General features: G+C 32.4%; 1 protein-coding gene across 5 annotated transcripts in view; it reads left to right on the forward strand.

The window, feature by feature from the left end:
• The first annotated feature begins 1,712 nt into the window (after nt 1-1,712).
• Nucleotides 1,713-15,137, forward strand: part of LOC106459010 (high affinity cAMP-specific and IBMX-insensitive 3',5'-cyclic phosphodiesterase 8B-like) — a 151,819-nt gene continuing 138,394 nt past the window's right edge. For all 5 annotated transcript variants that reach the window (XR_002610493.1, XM_022385387.1, XM_022385388.1 and 2 more), the window contains exons 1-2: nt 1,713-1,811; nt 2,298-2,871. Coding sequence is in view for 4 of the 5 variants with exons in the window: in XM_022385387.1 (XP_022241095.1) it covers nt 2,614-2,871 (258 nt within the window). In the remaining variant the exon portion in view is untranslated. The remainder of the gene's footprint in view (nt 1,812-2,297; nt 2,872-15,137) is intronic.

The following is a 15,137-nucleotide window of genomic DNA, read 5'->3' on the forward strand; positions in this document are numbered from 1 at the left end:
ACAAAATAAACAAACATTTCCTTTACTGATTTATTTTCCTTAAAATATTTCAACACACATACTAATAAATGGACTTAATGATAAATACATTGAAAAATTATTATTCACAGAGTTTGTTTTTAGTTTTCAGAACAGTTATATTAATAACTTAAAGTCCATGGGTGCTAATTTGATAATAACCGTTTTCATATTGTGAAACACAATAATAATCAGATTAAATTTGCGCCATATGAAAAGCATATAGAATTCAAAAAGGAGGTAAATCATAATTTAAAAACAAAAAACGGCAGTCCAATCGCTATTGAAAGTTATAGTAAAGGAAGCTATATCTTCCAAACGTTCTGATTGGTGGGTTTCTTTCATTGTGATAACATCTTAGAAATATTGAAGGGTTACTTTTGATTGCGAGTTATTTCCTAGTCTCAAGTATAATTTAAATATATTCACTTCAATATTATTTTAAAGAAACCAATGAATAATTTTTGTAAGGCTCGTTATCTTGATTTATACTATTTTGGTTTGGTAAATTATTTATTATTTTGGGAATATAATTGTTGTTATAAAAATGTTCTTATTTATAAGTTAAAATTCATTGTAATTCTGTTTACTCAATTATTTTTGTCTAAATTCTTGGAAAAAGTGAGTCCGAGCGTGACTCTAAAGGCCCATGGTTAGCATCCCCTTGCCGTAAAATGTCACCCCGCATTTCGAGGATGTGGGTGCATTATAAGAGAGAGGGTCAAATCCTACTATGGATCAGAAATGTCCAAGAACTGACTAGTTGCTTTCCGTCGAGTCGATCAGCTCAAATTTAGAGATAGTTAGCGCCGATAATCCTTGTGTAGCCTTGCAACAGACAAACAAATCGAAGTCGGTTTGTGATCGTTAAAGGTCCTTAACGTAGATAAACTAATTCAATCAAAAATTAACGCCTTTCTTTTCAATGAATTTTCTTCAACGCCGACCTTATATCTTTGTGTCAATTATCATTTGTTGAATCTGAAACTTACATAATGCTGTAACAAATAAAATCAAATATCGCATTTAACATTAGACTTATACAAGGGTCGCGGTGCTTAAATATATAAAAGATTCTAAGTGCGAAGAAATTATGATTTTACAACTGTTCATTTACAACAGGTTCATAATTTCAAATTGAAGACAGATGCGTCATAGTTATAAAGAAAAATATAAAAACATAAAACAGGTGTGACATTATTGCAAAAGATTTAGACATCCACAAATATTTAAAAATATGATATTCTACTCTGAATATGCACAATAATAATATTTTTTCAAACACTACATGTATGAGTTTTCGAAGATTTTATATCTCAACAGACGAGAAAGAACGTGTATTGCCCCTTAGTGACGCATTGTTTAACCAGATCTTGACAGTATCTTTCCTTTTTATTTTCCATTATTCATTTTTCGATTACGAAATATGAGGTTTTATGATAGTAGTTTGTTTGTAACGTTTAAAGTTTACATAAAAGCAATGATTGTTATACTATTCAAACTTCTTACTAGCTTTGCTCATTCTATAGACACCTCATTTGTAATCTAAAACTCAAGATAATGAAGATAGACTAATGTTTTATTAGCAAACCAGTACTTGCGTCTTCGAGATTACAGTAACTGGCTTTCTCGTGGGTGACTACTTGACGTCTAGCAAAGAAGCCGTGCGGTGGCGCTTCGAGCGAATAGGGAAGGTTGTGAGAGAGTCGTCAGAGAAATCGAGGTGCTTTTTGCAAGCAGATTAGTTTGTAGTAGTAGCCTGACTGTTGTGAGAGCTTATACCGCGTGTGGAGGTGAGCTGCTTGTTCGAGTTACATGCAATTCATAGAGAATTATTTTATTCTATTAACATAAGGTATCACATCCGTAATTTTTTTTTTCTGTAGTTCGAAAGATGTCTTCCACATGTGTTGGTCGGTACACAACATAATAGAGAAATTATGTCTTGTGTAGGTTATGGTGGGTGCTCTATGCTTACCTGTACCGTTGTTGAACCATTAATATTTATATCTAACATATACTGCATTTTCGGTCGTATTTTTTCGGTTTGCTATTAATATTTTTTCACTAATTCACGTAACATATATTTTTTTACTGATCAGAATTAAGTAACTAAATAAGATGTATAAACTGTACAAAATCATAATACTTTAGATACTTTTTTTTTTGGTCAAATCCAAAGTTCCTAAGAGTAATGAAAAAAACTGTATTGTCTTAAAAGGTTTAGGTTAAAGTTTATCCGATGTTTCTAATCATATAATCTGCTTTCCTATTTTCAGATTATTTATTTACTGGTGTTTCTTCAGGAAACTAGAGATATCTTATTGTCGACAGAGCCAGTGTTACCATAAACTCGAAAGGTATTTGAGATAATGTTTTTGGGCTATCTTTTTTTCCGATGAAATTACTGAATGCAAATTCTCAAGAATATATTCACTGTATGTGTCGCCCATATCTCGTATCAGTGTAAATTGTAAGGAAGATGACTGTTGGCAGCAGCAGCCTGTTTTACTGTATTTTTACTTCAGCTGTTGGAAAGCAAGACGAAAGCTAACAAAGTCTGCATACAGCTAAATGTAGGTTCTGTTAATAAACATGGGTTGTACACCTAGTATAAATCAGTCTGGTGTTGTACGCTGTCAGGAGTCGGACCGTTCTTCATCTGACACAAATCCTAATAATCACCAAATGAACTGGCTCGAGGGAAGCTTCCGAAGGATGGTGTCGTCAGACGAGGCGGTAGAAAGCGGAGGGTCAACCGGAAATAGTTTGCAGATAGTTTCCTGTTCAAAGTCGGGGATTGTGCAGAGTGACCAGAACACATCATGGATGTACAGAGAACGTGACTTGAAGGTAGGAGCTGTCACCCTTTCTTATAAGTTATTCAGACACACATTAAATGATAATGGGCCATTTTTTCTATCTTATAGGAACATCGTATAAGTGATAGTGCATTAAAAAATACGTAGTTTTTTATATATTTGGCAAAGTTGTGTTTCATTCTTTCTTTAATATTAGTTTCAGTAATTGCGGATTATTTGACATTGTTAGCTGGTCTATTAAAATGTGGATTTACGACTAAATAAATCTAAACTTTTCGAAACTTAAATGTGATACATCTTAATAAGATTTGATAAGAGCCTAACATATCGATCACAGAAAGGGTATCCAGTTGATGGATCAACGTATTATAATTTTTTGTTTTATGACCTTGCATATTCTTAGTTTGATCAGAAGTTATTAGTAATAAGTTTGGTTATAAATGTTGCTGTGTTCTTCAATAGGCTTAAAATACGTAAACATGCAACAAAAACAAGTTTCATATCAGTGAAAAGCTACAGCTAATCGATGACGTTTCTTTGAAACCATTGTTTTTGATTGATTTCGCGTTAAAAATAGCGATTACAAAACAATCAAATAAACAACTAGATATAATTAAAAATAATCTTATTGAAGGGCTAGACCAATTTATTGCTTGAGCTGGTTTATTTAGATACTCAACCCTTGGCTTAATGTTTTATAAATTATGTTTTTCTAGTTTGTTTGGAAAGATAAAAGTAGCAATAAATCAGACAAAATTTTATTAGAAATATATAAATGTAGTAAGTCATAAAATTGTCTAATTTAATCAGTACCGGCTCCGGGTTTTCTTAATATACAATAAAGCTAAATATAAAATAAGTCTAAAATTAAATTAATGGATGGTGTTGGGAATTTCAGGGAAGCCTGCCACTCCCACCCCTGCCAACATCGGTCTTGCATTTAGTTTTTCAGCACGTATTTACAGTACAAATTTTTCAAATATATAGTAGTCATAACGCTTCACTTGCCTGAGCTTATTAATAGAAATGAAATTTATCTAATGAAGTCTTTCATAGTGGTTTTTAACCTTAGTACGTATAACATTTTCACTTCCAAAAATTAACTTTTGTAAAAATGAAGGTACAAGTCATACAAGATCTACCAAGAACAGTTCATTCAAGTTTTGTTTGATTGTGTTAGATTTTATTACATTTAATACATTGCATAGAATTACCAGTGGCGACACCTTCAAGAGATAAACAAATATAGCTTTGAAGCTTTAGGCTAGATTCATAAAAGAAGGAGAGAAGAACGTATCTATATATTTTTTTACGCCAATGTTTCTACATCGCAAAATGAAAGCCTAAATTAATTAGAGATATCTAGGTAAGGTGTTTTACATCTTATGTTTGACTCTGTGAAAAATAACTCCAGAACATTTTATTAGCATTGGTTTCCCATTAACCTTTTTATTCAGGTATAAAAACGTTTTAAAAATAAATATGAAGCCCAATCTATCATTCGATTCACCACTTGCACGGAGTTATACTGGTTTCGGGGAATTCCACCCCTTTTTAGTAACCCTAGATAAGAGCAAATCGAAAGAACAAAACTAGGCTTTATATAGTGGTGAAGTGTACATATTCTTCAAATCTTACATAATTATAGGTTCACTGTGGTGAGTAAAAGACAATACAGAACACTGTACATATTATAACAAACTACAATTTATAAAGATAGTAAATATCAATGACACTGTCAGCCTTTGTACTGTTTTAAAATAATTAGTCGATGACTAAAATGAGATATCTGGAAAATATAATAGAGACACTTTGTCGAGCTTACGACATCATCATTCAACTTTAGTTTTTACATGATATTGTATGAGATAGCGTTTGACAACGAATTTGCATTTCTATTGATATTCAGGTTTTAAGTTAGCTCACGATATTGTCTGGTCGTAGACATTGAAGAGATCTTTATCTGGCCCTCATCTTTGCAATGAAGGTAATAATCTCAGTTTACAACAAATCTTACTACCAAGATCTACAAAATATACCAAATGTATTGGGACAACTAACAAAAAATACCCGTGCTGCGTTGAGAGGTCCACTCACGATTCACAAAGGACCCAATGTACAAATCAAGTTAAAATCACTTCTTTAGCTACCACACAGGAGATACATACCTGTAAACAAACCCCGTTAAAGCCTCCAAAACTGTGGAAGGGGTTCAGACAAACAAATTCACAAACACACTGCATGAATAACTGAAATAATACATTTCGAGAAAGTTATCCCATTGTTGATAATCACAGCCTCTGATAGACATTCAGCGAAAGATTCTACCATTACTATTACGAAGCAGGGCCTGCCCTTTCTATTTCACATCGGTTCACTTGCCTTCAGGTTCATATAATAATTGCTGATCAATGATATACAATAGTTGATTTATTAAATCAATCAGTTCACATGTCAAGCCTTTTAATATTAAATAAATTGTTAAAACCGTTTATTCAGTCTACATTTTAGACGTTTCACTGTTTGAGTGGAGAAAATACACTTTGTGTGAAATATAATATTATCTTACTAGTCATGACTAAAAAAATGAAGGCAACGTAACGTTATTGGAGTCTTTATAAAATATATTTCATTACGACATGTCATCCTCTTCTTTAAGTACAAATCAAGCTTGGGTTTGGTAGGTTTTCCAGAAAACTCCAGACATTCTCAAAGCACTAATTATTCCACACATTAACCAAGACAATGCTATGTTGAAAATAATAAAAGAAAATATTCTTTAAATTCCTGCCTGAAAAATATTCAAAGAAACAGTCAACAAACTACTGACAACAGATGCAAATGGAAAACAACAACAAAATAAACCTTCAATTGCCTGTAATAACAGTACTGCTTTATTCTCTACAGCCACATCTTAAAACTTCACAGTTCAAGGTGTGAAGTTATCCCTAAATTATATTAAAAATTATTACGATACCTAATTTAATTTACAATTATAACACATTATAATCAATATTCAATATTTCTTTCATTCAGGTTATTCAGTATATTTAGTTTTGCCTTTGATAATACACATTGTAAACACTAATAATAAGAAAATAACTAGTCGAATTTAATTTAAAAATAACTGTACACTTCCAAGATTGGCACTCATTATAAATAATAATAATAAGTTTAATTTTTTTCATATTTTCAATAAACAAAGTTTTAGCTAGATGTCCACTTCAGGAACAAGATGTTCTTTAACATAAAGCCCCCCAGTGGCACAGCGGTATGTCTGCGGACTTACAACGCTAGAATTCGGGTTTCGATACCCGAGGTGGGCAGAGCACAGATAGCCCATTGTGTATCTTTGTGCTTAATTACAAACAATCAAACTTTAACATAAAACAGGAGAAACATCGTTCACGTGATTGAACCGATGGTGACACCTAATGGAGAGCTTTCTAATTTTTTTTTCTCATAGATTGTATATGCCTGTTTGTTTGTTATTAAGCACAAAGTTACACAATCTTATTTCTGGTGTTATAAACCTCACACTTACCACTGAGCCACCGGAGGTAGCTGCTATGTCCGAAGTGGGCCTATAAACCGAAACGTTACACATCAAAATTATTATCTAAGATTGTTATAAGTACTAAGACTTACCGCATCCTGATAGCTCGTGATAAATCTGAGTACTTATAACGCTAAAATTTGGGTTTCGATACTAGCAGTGGACAGAGCACAAATAGCCCATTGTGCAGCTTTGTGTTTGTTGATAAAGGCAAAAGAAATCAGTAAGACATATATGTTGAATTTCAATCCTCAGCTTTATGTTTTAAGTTAATATTGTAAAAGCGAACCATCTATTTGATCTTGAACCCAAAAGACTTTGTAATAATAATGTGTATTGGTGTTTTATCTACTTTGTAATAGTAAAGTGTGTTGGTATTTTACCTACTTTGTAATAGTAACGTGTGTTGGTGTTTTACCTACTTTGTAATAGTAACGTGTGTTGGTATTTTATCTACTTTGTAATAGTAAAGTGTGTTGGTGTGTTACCTACTTTGTAATAGTAACGTGTGTTGGTATTTTATCTACTTTGTAATAGTAAAGTGTGTTGGTATTTTACCTACTTTGTAATAGTAACATGTGTTGGTGTTTTATCTACTTTGTAATAGTAACGTGTGTTGGTATTTTACCTACTTTGTAATAGTAAAGTGTGTTGGTGTTTTACCTACTTTGTAATAGTAACGCGTGTTGGTATTTTACCTACTTTGTACTAGTAACGTGTGTTGGTATTTTACCTACTTTGTAATAGTAAAGTGTATTGGTATTTTATCTACTTTGTAATAGTAAAGTGTGTTGGTGTTTTACCTACTTTGTAATAGTAAAATGTGTTGGTGTTTTACCAACTTTGTAATAGTAAAGTGTGGTGGTATTTTACCTACTTTGTAATAGTAAAGTGTGTTGGTGTTTTATCTACTTTGTAATAGTAAAGTGTGTTGGTGTTTTACCTACTTGTTCCTTTCTTTCGTAATTTGATCGAGATTAATAAAAATGAAAAAAGTTATAAAGATCATTAGAACCACCAACAATGTCGTGTAAAACATATCAGAGAATGGATAGTAGAACATCAGTGATGAGTTGAATATATTGAACGTAGGATTGCATTGGTCACAAAGTGGTGGTGGTAAATATTTATCATAGAAGCGCCTTTGAAATAGGTTACCAATCTGGAAACAGGTATACTTTCAGAAAGTATTATCTCCAGTTCGGAGTGAACGAGACTGATAAGAAATGTTATACAAGTAATTAGACGCCATTTTAATTGTATATATAAACCGTTTTGGTAAGCAGTGAAATATATTCATGATCAAAAATTATGTGGCTACTAACACGAGTCTGAGGGGAGTTTCATTTATCAAGCAGATAACCCTCTCTGTAAATTACAGGTTTCGTTAACGACATCACGCGGCTTATGATTAGATTTAAGAACAGGCGTGCCTTGTAAAGGTGTAGGCTGAACAAATGAACGATAACATATTAGTGATGTACCTGTAGCAAGAACATGAACGCGGTAGGTGTAGTGTCACCTTTGCACTTTTTCTACACATCTAGCCCGAACACTTGAGTGATAACGTTTATGTTTCCTTTTCAAAGGATTCAAATTTCGTTTTTGAATGATTAAGCGTTAAAGAAACTATGTGTTATCTTTATTCTTCTGTGATTTTGTTACTTTTGGCTGGCATCTCACTTATGTTCTTTTATTCTGCTGTGATTCTGTTAGACTTACCGGTATGTCATTTAGGCTTTTTCTATTCTGCTTAGATTTGGCAGATACCTCAGCTCTATGTTCTTTTGCTCTGCTGTCATCGTGTTAGATTTGGCTGATATCTTAGCTCTATGTTCTTTTGCTCTGCTTTAATCGTGTTAGATTTGGCTGATACCTCAGCTCTATGTTCTTTTGCTCTGCTTTAGTCGTGTTAGATTTGGCTGATACCTCAGCTCTATGTTCTTTTATTGTGCTGTGGTCGTGTTAGATTTGGCTGATACCTCAGCTCTATGTTCTTTTATTGTGCTGTGGTCGTGTTAGATTTGGCTGATACATCAGCTCTGTGTTCTTTTATTGTGCTGTGGTTGTGTTAAATTTGACTGGTACCTCAGCTCTATGTACTTTTATTGTGCTGTGATGGAAAGATGTAAATTGTAAATTAAGACAACAGAAGCGAAAACTACTTAGGTTTTTACGGACAAGTGAACACTCACCTACTACCTGGTGCATCATGAGATCACAACAAAAATCAGAACCTTTTACGTTCTGCTTTTACTGGTTTAGAGTTGAATCTTGAGTCATCAAGATCGTAGAAATCCTCGTTGAAACCACCAAAATACACATAATGATTTAATAGAAATATTAAATAACAGCTACTCTGAGGTGCCTTACTTTCATGAAAAACATCTTTAGGGTAACAACGTTGTGTAGTCGTATTTATTGCAATAACATTTCTTTACTGATTTGTCTGATGTCAGGGAATATTTAAAGATAATATTTCTACTTGTTTTGGGGATCTGTCGGTGGGTGTATCTGTTGGTGTGCATATGTATGTTTATGTATCTGTGTTTGTGTCTGTTTCTGTGTATGTATATATGTTGGTATGTCTGTGTTATGTATCTGTGTATATTTATGTTTGTGTCTGTTTCTATATCTGTGTGGGTGTGTCTGTGTTAGTATCTGTGTGGCTGTACCTGTGTATACATGACAATATACATTTAAAAATATTCCAGTGTTTATTTAAAATAATGTTTTAGCTTTCATTGCTATTCTATAGACAAAGTCTACAAACAATTTTTGAAAAAAAAAACACTGTTCCAAGTTTAATTATTATACTTTTGTTTCTCATTTTTAATTGGCATTTACGGTAGAACAATGTTTTGAGTCCATGTCATAGCAACAAAGTGGAAATAGAGAGCGTAAGGCGGTACTTCCTCGTTTGTCAAGATAATGAAGTAACGTGCATATTTTTGTCAGAAATAATATACCAAGGAAAGCGTATTTTATCATAAATTAAAACTTAAGCAGTTATGGTACGTTTGGGTAACTCACAAAACATCTTATTTCCAAAAGATAATATTCTACTCTAAAATAACACCTGCAGCTAAAGCTGTAAGACAAAGATAATATTTACTCTAAAACAACAAAACCTGTAGCTAAAGCTGTAAGACCAAGATAATATTTACTCTAAAACAACAAAACCTGTAGCTAAAGCTGTAAGACCAATATAATATTGACTCTAAAACAACAAAATCTGTAGCTAAAGCTGCAAGACCAAGATAATATTTACTCTAAAACAACAAAACCTGTAGCTAAAGCTGTAAAACCAAGATAATATTTACTCTAAAACAACAAAACCTATACCTAAAGCTGTAATACCACGATGATATTATACTCTAAAACAGAAAACCTATACCTGAAGCTGTAAGATCAAGCTAGTATTCTACGTTCAAATAACAAAACATGTAGCTAAAGCTGTAAGACAAAGATAATATTGACTCTAAAACAACAAAACCTATACCTAAAGCTGTAATACCACGATGATATTATACTCTAAAACAGAAAACCTATACCTAAAACTGTAAGATCAAGCTAGTATTCTACGTTCAAATAACAAAACATGTAGCTAAAGCTGTAAGACAAAGATAATATTGACTCTAAAACAACAAAACCAATAGCTAAAGCTGTAAGACCAAGTCACTAGAACATTTAAGAAGTATATAACAATGAATGATGGAGCTAGAGTTCTAAGTACAAACAGCAAATGCGGTTTGTAATTTTAATTTCAATTCATTGTTAAGTTAAACTGACTGTTTATCTATTAAAACATGTCTATAGTGTAACTAAATACACTTAACATAAATTGCAAAAAATTAATTTGGTTATTATCATTACATTAGGATAAACTGATATAACGCTTTGAGTTGCAACATCATAATCTACGTGACGCTGCTGAAAGAATTATGCTTAAAACTGTACAGGTGGATACAAGTTCTGTGATATTGCCATAAACCGCTGAATACTGATATAACTTGTACTAATTCTTATGTTGCTGTAAAGAAGAAGTTGAAAACGTACTACCTTCAAGTTTCTCTTCTACACTATGTACCACGTGATCATTGAAAAATATACGAAAGTTTTATATTAGACTTTTGTTTCTTAAGTTTTTCTGTGACGTGAAATTCGTGTTATTAATTTGAAATGTACACTACGAGTAGCGTTTTTTTTACTTTAGAATCTAAGTTGATTCATTATATTTTGTTAGTTAATGAGCTCTTTGTTTTTGCTTTTGAAATAATTGAATGCGAAAAAAATCAACTTTTATTCTGCCAAAACTAAAACACAAAGTTTATGCTCGGTGATAAAAAAAATGTTTATGCTAGGTGATACACAAACAATGTTTATGCTAGGTGATACACAAACAATGTTTATGCTAGGAGATACACAAACAATGTTTATGCTAGGTGATACACAAACAATGTTTATGCTAGGTGATACACAAACAATGTTTACGCTAAGTGATATACAAACAATATTTATGCTAGGTGATACACAAACAATGTTTATGCTAGGTGATACACAAACAATGTTTATGCTAAGTAATACACAAACAATGTCTATGCTAGGAGATTCACAAACAATGTTTATGCTAGGTGATACACAAACAATGTTTATGCTAGGTGATACACAAACAATTTTTACGCTAAGTGATATACAAACAATGTTTATGCTAGGTGATACACAAACAATGTTTATGCTAGGTGATACACGAACAATGTTTATGCTAGGTGATACGCAAACAATGTTTGATACGTTATTTTTAGAAATATTCAGCGTTTGGTATTAAGGTGTAATTAACGCGAACGCAACTCCAAAAGATCATCTGACTTTAGAAAAGGTGTTCAATAAACGACTTTATGTGACTTTATTCAGGGAGTCTAGGGAAATTTTTATTATTACAAGTGTAATAAAAATCTATTGTAAAAACAGAATAATAACATTTTTTTCTTATTGTTTTTTTTCTCAAAATGTCGATCTTTGTTCATAAGAACATATTAGTTGTAATATAAAGTAGATGATTCATGAAATGAAGCTTGGAGTATAAAACGTACCAGAAATCGTATCTGGAAGCCTAACTCCATGCGTTTCGCATAAAAGTTTTCAAAAGAATGGATACAGAAATATTAGTTTAACTTAAGGACCAGAGGGGGAGGGGATTTGCGAAATTTTCTTCTCAATGACACCCGTATAATAAATCCAGGTTGAGTAGTTAGCACACAAAATCAACTACAAAATTTGTCATATTTTCAAAACGAGACCCAAAACTCAAGCGCTTTCGAATAGTTGGCTATTCTTATTCAAGAGAATAAAGCCGTACAATATGTGTTTGTTAGTCTACCATAAAACCTTGTGGGACAACATTTTATTAGACACAGAAATAGCAAGAGCTGTGCCCACCGGTCTACCGCAAAAAGAATGTTTATCAGTAGTGACATCCCCTATCAACACGGGCGTTCTACGTGTCAAAAGATATACTTATAATGAAAGCTGCAAGGAATGTACACATCGCCAGTTAGGAGGACAAAACGCAACCTACCCGAATACTGTAGCTCAGCGAGAACGAAAAATATAGCAACTCATTTTCAAAACTTATATCTTAATTTGGCAATAAATGTCAAGGTCGTGTTAGGAACTTAAAGTTATTGTCTCTGATTATGTATGCAACGTCCTCCATCCTGGGTCTAAGTTAGCTCTCAAAACATGAGAGTTCTGGTCTTGTACAGGCGATGGCTATTGTTGCAAGATGTGGCTAGAAACTTGAACTTACTGTCTCTGATTATGTATGCAACGTCCTCCATCCTGGGTCTAAGTTAGCTCTCAAAACATGAGAGTTCTATTCTTGTACAGGCGATGGCTATTGTTGCAAGATGTGCTTTTCAAGAGAGGTTCTAACTCGCAGACTTAGCAAAATAACTTTACACAGAATGCTCAATACGTTCTTAATTGTTGATATAGTTCTTAAAGCTCCAGTGAAATGATAAACATACATTATTTAGTTTTTCATAAATGTTATAACCTGTCTGAACTACACGTATTTCTTTTGAATGGGTCAGAGTATGTCACTTGTTAATCGTTGAAAATTTCAAGACGAATATGAGCTATTGATGAGGAAACGTTTGTTAAGTGTAAGGCTGCACAATGGGCTATCTGTGCTGTACTCATCGCAGGGATTGAACTCCGAATGTAGCGTTATAAGCCCTCAAGCTTACTACTGAGACACCGCGGGCAAGTAGTGAAAGCAATTAAACATAAGTCTGGTGACTTTTTGGATGTAATTTAAAAACTACAATTTAGTAAATCCATTGTTCTCAACATTTATTTTGCCAAGAGTGTTGTCAGAAACGTCGACTATTTTTAATCTGTTTGTTGCATTTTAAGATATTTTTATCTCAACAGTAAGCAAAATTAGCCACGTAAATTAAATATTTTGAATGAGCTATGTTTGTATATCTTGAAGCCACTCCATCATATTTTAACTTACTATATTATTGCCTTTTTTATTATATTAATCTTATGCAGTTCATTATTGCATTATTTCAACCCTACGCAAAGCTATGTAACATACTACATAATATTGGGTCGACACTATTTAAGGTTATGTAGCCATTTTAAGTAACGTTTATTCAGAGTTACGTACTTCTAAGAACTCATGATTAAATGCAAAGGAGAATATAATATGTCAACCATACTATATCTGCCATGCCCAATGCCAACGAGGCCTTCCACTCAATACCTTGGTTAATCAATTGTATGCCATCAATTTTCATAAACAACGACTGTTATGGTGTGAATCAAATTAAGCAAGTGCAGTGTAATTGTTATCAATTTTATTTATGTCATTTGCATATCAGATTTATAGGACAATGATCAATAACATAATATTATTCTTTATTTTAACACCAAATATTTATTTATCTTATATCTATAAATACAAAAAAGTTAAAATCCCTAAGGGAATAGATAAGGAATGTAGTGTTTAAAAATGAAGTAGGCCTAATGCTAGTGTCTTATGATAAATATAACTGTAATAATTATTCTCCGGTTTGTATCAAGTGGCTTATATAAATGTTGTTCCGACCACTGCTGTGTTTTTTGTATCCCAGCCGGCCTGAAGAGCTCTGGATTGAGCGAAACGCTTCGTCCGCAATGAATAGGACACATATAAAACGATTGGAAAATTATTAATATACACTTTTTTAATTATTGAAAATTCCTAAGGAATTAGATAAGGAATTTGATGTTTAAAAATAGAATACGCTTAGTAATAGTGTCGTGTGACAACTATATTTCTCCAGTGTTATTTGAGACAATGCAACCGTACTACAATATATCCAAATATATATTATTCTGTTACTTTCACGGTATATAATATAGGAGCAATCAAGGGAGATCAGTAATTAATAATCTAAAGAAACTTGTAATTGTTTAGTAACTTCAAATGAGTTTCATAAAGTGCGCAATATCTTAATATGTGTTTTACATTAACCGTTTAGTATCTTTATGTTTGTGTATTTCATCAATCGTTAAGTATCTTAATGTGTGTGTGTTTTACATTAACCGTTTAGTATCTTTATTTTTGTGTGTTTTTCATTAACTTCATAGTATCTTGTGTTTTTTGTAAACTACACAGTGTCTTATTGTGTATGTGTTGAATTAACCGCTTAGTATCTTGATGTGTTAGAATGTGTTTTATTAACCGCTTTGTGTTTTGATGTGTGTGTTTTTGGTGACGGAAGCTTTAGATCGGCTAAGAATTTATCATAACAAAAATCAAAGAAACGTATACAAAATAAACTTCTTAACAAGTTTATCTACAAAAAACATATACCTTATCTTGATCATAATAAAAATAAGTTTAACGCAATTTCTTTTAAACCGGCATTAAATATTCATTCCAGGACAAAACGTTGTTTTTTAGCGCAAAGCTATCAAATGAGCTATCTGCGCTATGTCGATTGAGGGAAATCGAACCCCAGATTTTAGCGTTGTAAGTCTGCAAACTTACTGCTGACTTACTGGGGGACAGTAATTATACACTAAACTGCCAAAACACATTGAATTGGTAATAAATGGTGAGCTGAAAGAAAGCCACATAAACATTGTGTTTTTTAAATTTACATTACAGTTACCTACCTATCCTTTCAGCTGTATATATATTGTTTATGTATTAGTTATTGGTTCTGAATATTTGAATAATTCCACAAGTAATTGTTGTGAAATCACTACCTGTTTAACTTGGTTCTCATTATTTCTATGTTTGTAGTAACTTTAATAGTAAATTAGCATTGCGAATCCCGATGCAGAAGATTATAATATATATTTAGTAACTAGAATGTTTATTTTATTAAATAGTTTTGAGTGTTGGTAGAAATATTGGGTTGAAAGTGCTTATCGAACCTTATGTAAATCACTATCAAGTAATGTAAGTAGAAACGTCTTAATTATAGTATTTTGGCACTGTATAAAGTTAAAATCATAAATAATATTCAACGTTAAACTGGTACACAATTAAAAATTTTAATTGTGTACCAGTTTAACGTTGAATATTATTTATGATTTTAACTTCTTGTTGATGCATACTACGGTTGTTTGTGCAGTAATAGTACGGGTTGACAGTAAGAGTATTACGCATTATGCCTGACAAATTGTAAAAAAGTACATTTGGTCTCTTCTAAGCTCGAACGGTAGGTTGGCGAACG

Source organism: Limulus polyphemus, unplaced genomic scaffold, assembly GCF_000517525.1.
Source record: "Limulus polyphemus unplaced genomic scaffold, Limulus_polyphemus-2.1.2 Scaffold546, whole genome shotgun sequence".
In the NCBI taxonomy this organism is placed as follows: Eukaryota; Metazoa; Arthropoda; class Merostomata; order Xiphosura; family Limulidae; genus Limulus; species Limulus polyphemus.